Source organism: Littorina saxatilis, linkage group LG14 (genome assembly GCF_037325665.1).
Source record: "Littorina saxatilis isolate snail1 linkage group LG14, US_GU_Lsax_2.0, whole genome shotgun sequence".
Taxonomy (NCBI): Eukaryota; Metazoa; Mollusca; class Gastropoda; order Littorinimorpha; family Littorinidae; genus Littorina; species Littorina saxatilis.
The window spans coordinates 9174965-9183549 of record NC_090258.1 but is presented as its reverse complement, the minus strand read 5'-3'; the positions used below and the strand labels follow the sequence as shown (position 1 = coordinate 9183549).

Here is an 8585-nt window from a genome sequence, read left to right as displayed (position 1 = left end):
TGTCTTCAGTGCTATTGATCAGATGTTTAACAGCCGTGTTTGGGTCACAGACTTATGTGTATTCAAAGATATGCATTTCTTCTTCTCAAAACCGTTGTTCCTGGATTTGAGCAATATTGTCCTATGACGTCACAGGTCCTTGACCACGCCTACCCTCAAAATAGCGTTTTTGATGATATGACTCACTTTCAACTGTGGAAACGGTGACTTAAACTGAACGATATTCAGATTTTTTACCCCAGAGAGTTTGTTTGGTATCTGAACTTACAGGGCATACCCATTCCGTGTAAATCCACCGGGCAGTCAGGCTGATTTAGCGTGTAAAAGAGAGTGACCGCCATATTGGATCGTGGTTCTGGATGGTGTTTTTGCCGGGTAGCTGCAGTTGATGTGCAATAAATCTAACACCTTAGGTAGCAGGCTCCCCACATTTTACAGAACAATGACAGAAACCCTCATCTGTATTCGTTTCAGTACTAAGAGCAAAACGAAACAGAAAATGGTCGCTGTAACGGTTTTCCGTTAATATTTTGTTATATCAAATCTTATCTTATGTACACGCATAACGTAGACACCAAGACATTCCAATGCATCCACACACATTGAGGCAACACTGTTTCAACATATTTTATGATAATGCATTCAAGTTGGCCGCATATTTTATTGGAATGAACTGACTAGCAGGGGGAAAATTCGGCCTGAATACGGCTGGAAACACAGAATCAGTCTATGTTTCTCGCAATACCTTTACACTCAGTTGACAAAAAAGGAACATAACTAATTCTAACAACCAATACATCAAATTAAAGCTACGACCTTTAACTTTCCAGCAAAATAAGTAACATTACGTAAAAACCGATATTTATTTAATAGGATAGAAAAATAACAGTTCTAGCGAAAGCACTGAAACTTCTTCGATGCAGAAAATAACAAAACTCTCCAAACTGAGATAATCGGCAAACGTATTTATCATACACATAAAAAGTAGAACTCGAGACAAACATTCTGATATGCATTACATGGGGGAACATTATACAGTGACTTAGCATGAAACGAAAAACTCTACCAACTGAGCTACCGGGCCCCCATCTGGGAATAGCGCGCGTCCTTTTAAACAATTAACCAATCAGGGTCCAGCATCTAAGACACACTTCCAAGTTTACAATAAACACAGCGATCCTGAAGGCAGAAACAATGGGTCAGGGGGAGATAATTAGATAAGGACTGAAAGAGAAAAACAATTAAATGACCGGACATAACATAACTCTATGAGTGTTGGCAGTTCACCCTGTCACAGTTAGAAAGTATGGGTCGTACAAGACCCACATCTTCTGGACTTTGGAGGGCAAAGAGTGATTCGGTGCAGGTCAATCAAAAAAATGTTTGCCCTTTGAATCTATTCTGCTAATACTGTAGACATTTTCTTGACAATTTCCTCATGGAACACGAAGGTTTTGTCATCCAATCCCAAGAAAACGTAGTGGCTCCTCACACGTTTCATCAACCGGACCTGAACACCTTCCTCTTCCAGCTTGTCGATCTGGAACAAATACAATAAGTACCGACTCATCCCTAAATCCGTTGCAGAGTATTATATTTATTTACTACCATGGAAGTTGATGTTAACCTGTGATTTGTAAAACTGTAAAAACATTTTACAAATTACGTCGAACCTAAAAACCACAAAGTAATACATGCCTTTTCATTTTATTTGTTGTCCAGATCCCAGTCAACCAGGCCAAAATTCCACATGAAAATGGAAGTGTTTGAGTAAATCTGCAGATGTTATTATTTTCTATAATTCGATTTCGAAGCGTGATAAGCGCAGATTTGTTTGTCTGTCGGTGTGTCCGTCACAAACATGTGCACGCGAGTTCTCAAAAACATTCTCAACATCGTAATTACCGCCAAGCTGATAGATCCCTGGACTTTCGAGATGACAAGAAAATATCGGGCGCATTTACGTCATTTGTAAAAAAAAAATGTTTTACATATCTCGCGGTGTGCCACGTCATTTGTAAAACAGTGGTTACAAATCACGCGGCGCGCCCCGCGATTTGTAAAATGTTTTACATTTCTACAAATCACGAGTCAACAGTTGAGATCAAATACATGACGTAAAAAGCTCTGTCAACGCACAAGTATGATTTGACAAAAATGTCATCTTTGTGTACACACGGTTTAACAACATTATAAGATGTTGGCGTGTGAAAGCAACTTTCTGTGTTTTGAGTTCATAAAATGTTGGGATAAGTATGCCAGGTTGCACAGTTCTGTAGGTTCCTCTCAGTATTCCACCCCCTTGGTTTTCAGTTGTAAATATCTAAGCTTAGTGATTGAATGTGGAAGCTACGTTTGGTCAAAGCTCACATAAGATTTACATCGTGCAAGCAAGGTACGTTGGGTCAAAGGTCACAGAAGATGTGCGTCGTGCAGCGAAGGAAAGAATCGCGATCTTGTTTCCGACTCAGTGCCTCTTTGTTTTTCATTAGACCTGTCATTCTGCTTGCTCGGCTTTGTTAGATGTTTGCATATCTCGTTGCTCTGTTCTTTGCTTTTATTATTATTTCTTATTTGCGCTTCGTTTAGCGATACAGCGTCTTGTGCACGGGTCAAAATGTGTGTGTCAGGGGTCAATTGGTTTGACTTGAACTTGACGTTCCTGTTTCTCTGAACGTCTGTGTATCGAAACACAGATACACGCACTCCATGACCTTGTACGAAGACAAAGCGTATCACTAGGTTTCATTTGTTTGTGATGAATTTATGACCTTTCATGAAGTAGTTTTGTTTTTTGTTTACTTGTGCCAGTTTGCCAGTTCGTTTTTTGGAACTTTGCAAAGTAGTGTCGTCTGTCTAGGTCTGGTGAAACGCCAATGAAAAGAGCCGAAGAATCCCCGAGCGTTTCTATTGGGTTTGCTTTTGATCATCCATGTATAGCCCGCTTCCTGCAACTATGGTAACCGGGGATTTATTGCATCGGGAACATGAGATTTATTTCCCAGGTGTTTGTGAATGAAAACTCGTGAAAATGATGACAGTATCAGTTATTGCGTGCTACACTAAGTAATATGCTATTACAGTACTAGCTATCAATAAATTGAAAAAAGTGATTGCGAAATTATCACACCGTGTAGTGTTGTGCTATGCATTAATGCGCTCAATCAAAACTTACTACTGCAACACAATGCTTTCCCTTGGCTGCAATCCCATTGACAGTCAACAGGTAGGCTCACACGTAGTCCCCAATCTTGAGTTTCCTGTTAAAAAGAAAATCTGTGTCAGAGTGTGTGAACTGACTTTAGTATTATATTCAAATTTTGAATTCCTCATTCTTTTGTTGAAAAAAGTATTCTTGGTGCATGTGAATGAGAGTGATCAATATAGATTCTGTACGTACGATTTTAAAATAATTATAGTGAAACCAGTGTGTGCAATTGCAACCAGTTTTACTTTTAGTCTTATGAAATATTTACATTATTACAATTCATGTTAAAGTCTTTAGGTCTACCTCTTTGCTGGATGGTCTGGCAGCTGTTGAGGCGTCGATGGCTGATCTGGCAGGTGAACGCGCGTAGATGGCTTATCTGGCAGGTGTGCGGGCGTAGCTGGCTGATGTGGCAGGTGTACGGGCGTAGCTGGCTGATCTGGCTGGTGTCCGGGCGTTGTTGGCTGATCTGGCAGGTGTACGGGCGTCGCTGGTTGATCTGGCAGGTGTCCGGGCGTAGCTGGCTGATGTGGCAGGTGTCCGGGCTGATGTGGCAGGTGTACGGGCGTCGCTGGTTGATCTGGCAGGTGTCCGGGCGTAGCTGGCTGATTTGGCAGGTGTCCGGGCGTAGCTGACTGATCTGGCAGGTGTACGGGCGCAGCTGGCTGCTGTGGTAGCTGCACAGGCGAAGCGTGTCCGGGGGCCGTTGGCTGGTCTGCCCGTGCTTGTCTCCGTCTTGGAGGTGCAAGTCGCGACACGTTCCAGTCTCCAGCAATTTCAGCATTTTCACAGTCAGCATCTTCTTGGCAGCCCTGGCAAAAACAAGAGCGCTCTCGTGTTGCAACCACGAAAGGTTGGATTCCCTTCACGCAGTGAAGTCTCTGGGTGTTCTTCAGTGGCTTTGTCCCTGTCCGCTCTGGCCTGTGCCTGTTCACATCTTCTGCAGGCACACACACAAACCGACGTTTGATGTGGCTGTGCTCATCCGTTCCTGCACGCGGAAGACAATTTATGTGTTGACATCATGACAAATAAACGCAACAGCTTTTAAGCTTAAGAAAAACACCAAAAAGTTAACTAACAGACCCCATTACTTTGACGGCCACGAATTCGGGAATCACAGAACATTACAAATCACGTATTTCCAAGTGCTGAAACGTATTTAATAGAATTCAGTTCCAACCAATGACTTTGGATACAATAGAAGAAACATTTCTTACCTTTGGATTTGTTCCAGCTTCATTGGGACAGCGCAAAAGTCCAAAACAAGAACATCACTGACAAAATCTCACGCCCATAACAGGTTTGATAAGTTTGACGGAACGAACTATGAGGTCACGCTCTCAATTACGTCATATTTTCACACAATATTTGGTGCATCAAAAGTCTATGGGCGCTAATTATGATACAGACAGCAATTTTTCAATACAATTTTCGTCTACTACAGCGTTTGAACACAATCTTCCGCCCATAACGATGTGACACGAAACTCATTTGACTTAACGAGAGTCGTGTTCTGCCGACACTATAATGTTTTTCTTTTTTAAAACACATTATTATGGTAAAGCTTTTCTATTTCTATGCTAAAAATGACTTTTCTTTGTTGTTAATGATATTTTGCAAGAATGCGACCTGCCTCAAGTTTGCCCATAACGTGTGACACCAAAGTTATTAGCGGAAGACAAATCTTCCGAGTGCAATGACGTCTTAAAAGTCAGTTTACTGCAGCATTTTATCCCTCAGGCACATACAAGAACAATAAGACTGTAGTATGCAGGCCTCCATTGCTTTCTTCTGTCATTGATGAAAGTACTGGCCTGGGTTTAAAAAGTGTACTGTCGCTGTGCAACAAATCAGTCGCCATTTTCTGCCGTGTTTTGTGAATAAAATGTGTTTAAAATCCACACACACAAAACAATGTTGTTGGTTCCTTTCATTTCGTTTTTGTTCATTTCAAACTAAGCAGTGTGGTATGCTTTAATTTGTTTCCTTTTAATTCAAATGGATGGCTTTAAAATGAGCATTTTAATCTGGTGGTGTCAATTTCACCCATGATCTGAGCCGTTCACAATAACAACATCATTACCAGAATGACGCCATTGTCTGTGATTTTTTCAAAGAAGAAAGAGCTGAGTTGTTACCACCTTACTATTGGAAAAAACCTAATGCACTTAAATTTAAAAAGTTGTTTGCTACTAACAAAAAGAAATTGCTAAAGAATATTTTGGACTTTATTAATAGAATTTGTAACAGTTTTTCATATTTTTTTTATTTTTTTAATTTATTTTATTTTATTTACTATATTAGCATACATCATGATTGTATTGATTGTATTTATTGTTCAAAATGCCCCCATGGGTTATGGACTAATAAAACTTGAACTTGACTAGCATTATAATGAGTGATCACTACACTTGTGATTTAAAGGTACTTTCGTTCTCGCGTTAATGATTCTGGGATGTTTTTTCCGGAAAATATGTGAAAATGATGACGTTTTAGAACCTTCCTTTTACAGTGATAGACCTGATTGTCAATAGTTTTAAGACTGAAGTTGAAAGCTGTGAAAAAAAACGTACGTCCGACACAGTAGAGAGGTCAGTGGGGTACGATACTGAGGCTCGTTCGGGGTTGAAATGTATCCATTGTTGGTCGTATTACTAACAAATGTACGAGGGTAGAGCAAAAACGATAAGGGATAGCACTTAACCCTTTTAACACAAGATAGTACTAATCGCCCTGAACAACTATTCATCTTAAGCACTATGTAAACGATGCTTTGATTTTTTAAAATAATTAAACATGTCCTCCGCTAGCCACGTGGACAGACTAGACATGATACGGCTTTTAAACATACCATCCTTCCCGTCTTAACTATCTTGTAATTGACAACAGATCTTCCGAGGTATTATCATGAAATAAGATACATCCTTAACGGGTTGCGCACTTTATGACGCGGCTGTCTAAGTAACAGCAACACACACTGACACACACACGCCATCTTGCATTATATTTAAGGGGAGTAACCCAACCAAACCCTCAAAAAGAGTGACCGTTCCTAGCCTAGTTTACGAAACTTGATTGAGCTTTTGATACAATTACTTTTGATCGGTAGCATTATTTGTTACGCAGACTCTTGCGGTATAACTTCGGAAGCGATCTGAATCCCCTTTTCCCCCTTAGACTTTATCCCTTTAATTTTGTGACTGAAACATTTGTGTATATAGTCTTCAAAATCATGTCAGCAAATAATTCCAATTCTGCATGCATATAAATGATCCCGGTAAAGCTTGTTGGTACGCAGTCAAGGTGACTGGTATGTGAAATTCGTGACAGAACAGAGATGGTTTATATCATCATTTACATGGAAAGGAAGACATCTTTAAGGGTAAAGAACATGCGATAATATTTGCTGTTTAAAGACACTCATTGACGTCTTCGCTTTGTTGTTGTTTTTAAAGAAATAAACCCTGAAGGGAACGAGTTCGGATTGACCCAGTCAGATTTTTTGGATGCGTTGCATTGCCCCTGAAGCACATGCAATTAGCTGTACAGGTTGCATGCACACTTCGAGAGAAGATGCATGTTACGCCCTTTCTTTCCCTGCGGCTGCAGGATGGAAATTATATTTTCCAAGGGCATGTCACCAAATCTTAAAAGTGCATATTATAAAGTCGAGCATGTCTGCATGTGTCTGTAGATTTTGCGCCGTCATGGTGCAACCTGCGGGTTCTTGTTTTTGTGTATGTGTTTATATTCTCTCTCCGTTTTGTGTGTGTTTTGTTTATTTTTGGAAGACACGTGACAACTTATGGCGCCATATGCGTGATCGTTAGATCAATCATTGCCCATGATTTATGGTATTCGTCTATTTGTTCGTTTATTTTCTTTTAATTTGTTCATTAATTAGTCGTCCATCGCGGCATCACCTATTTCGGTAGGAAAAAGTCGAATTCATCCCCTTCATCCTGAGGAAATGATCCTTTGTTGTACCTATGATAATAGAAACCCACAAGCAATTAGACTACACACGTTCCAAAATTCTGAATAAAAAAAAACACCTAGAAAGGTAGGTTATTGGAACGTGGTATTACTGACTAAACAAAACGTTACATTTACAGTTCGTCGAACCAGTGTTCTTTTAAGTAGACCGACAGGAAAAACACTTATGATACACACAATGAACGTATCGCAAACTCGTTCATGACACGTGACTCGCTTGCAAGACGCACACGTACTTACCCCGAAATCGGCCCGGCGTATGGCTGCCTGAATGGCGGGGTAAAAACGGTCATACACTTAAAAATCCCTGCACTCGCGCAACAAACATGAGTGAACGTGGGAGTTTCAACCCATGAAGAAAGAAGAAGAATCACATGTTCTGTATGTAACGTTTCGTTATGGCAATAGTTAAAATGTCCAATAACTTACCTGTTTTTGTTATTCCTATAATAATAGATAACACAATGTGACCCGTTGTGAAAGGATCAAGTGTCCGCTTGTTTGAAAGTCCGGCGGACTTCTATTCCTAGGAAAATGTGTCCCTGGACTTTGTGTCACAGGAACATAAGTCCCTGGACTCTATTTCCCAGGAAAAGGTGTCCTATTTCCCAGGCTGGAAAGTCCGCACAGGAGCGTTGAGGTACGACACATTTTCCGGACAGAGAGTCCGCTTTTAGGACTTATTTTCCGGACTGAGAGTCCGCTTTGTTCTCCGGAATTGTTGCAAGTTTTCGTATTGTGTATATGCTTATTACACACACATACACACACACACACACACACACACATACACATGCACATACACACACACACACATACACACACACACATACACACACACATGCACACACATGCACATACCCACACACACACACACACACACAAACACACACACACACACACACACGCGCGCGCGCGCGCGCACACACATGCGCGCGCGCACACACACATATCTATATCAAAGCGATATACATATACTGGTATTGTTTTCAGCACATTTATTCGTGGACAATTTTCAATTGAGACGCTGGTACCGCCCGTACGAGTTTTTTTCCCAGCTGATGTTTGCAGGTAATAGCCTTTCTGTCCCGTGGTGAAGATCGTGTGGGGACCAAGCCAGGGGTCCAATTCCTTGCCACCCTTGCGGTCACCTCTGACGTTGTTTTTTTTCATCACCTTTTGGCCTATCTGGAGCATTTCCTGAAGTCATGTTCAGTAGAATTAGACACACACACACACACACACACACACACGCACACACACACGCACACACACACACACACACACACACACACACACACACACACACACACACACACACACACACACACACACAAACACACACACAAACATCACTTTAAGTGTAACTGACAAAGCT

The 8585-nt window shown here is 41.0% G+C and overlaps 1 protein-coding gene across 1 annotated transcript; it reads right to left on the bottom strand.

The window, feature by feature from the left end:
* Positions 1–565: 565 nt before the first annotated feature.
* LOC138947058 (keratin-associated protein 4-5-like) lies at positions 566–5180 on the bottom strand. The gene is made up of 3 exons (XM_070318479.1): positions 3512–5180; positions 3176–3260; positions 566–1540 (listed from the first exon to the last, which is right to left on the bottom strand). The coding sequence occupies exons 1-2, from the start codon at positions 4005–4007 to the stop codon at positions 3220–3222; spliced, it is 537 nt and encodes a 178-aa protein (XP_070174580.1). The 5' UTR covers positions 4008–5180; the 3' UTR covers positions 566–1540; positions 3176–3219.
* Between the last annotated feature and the right edge of the window lie 3405 nt (positions 5181–8585).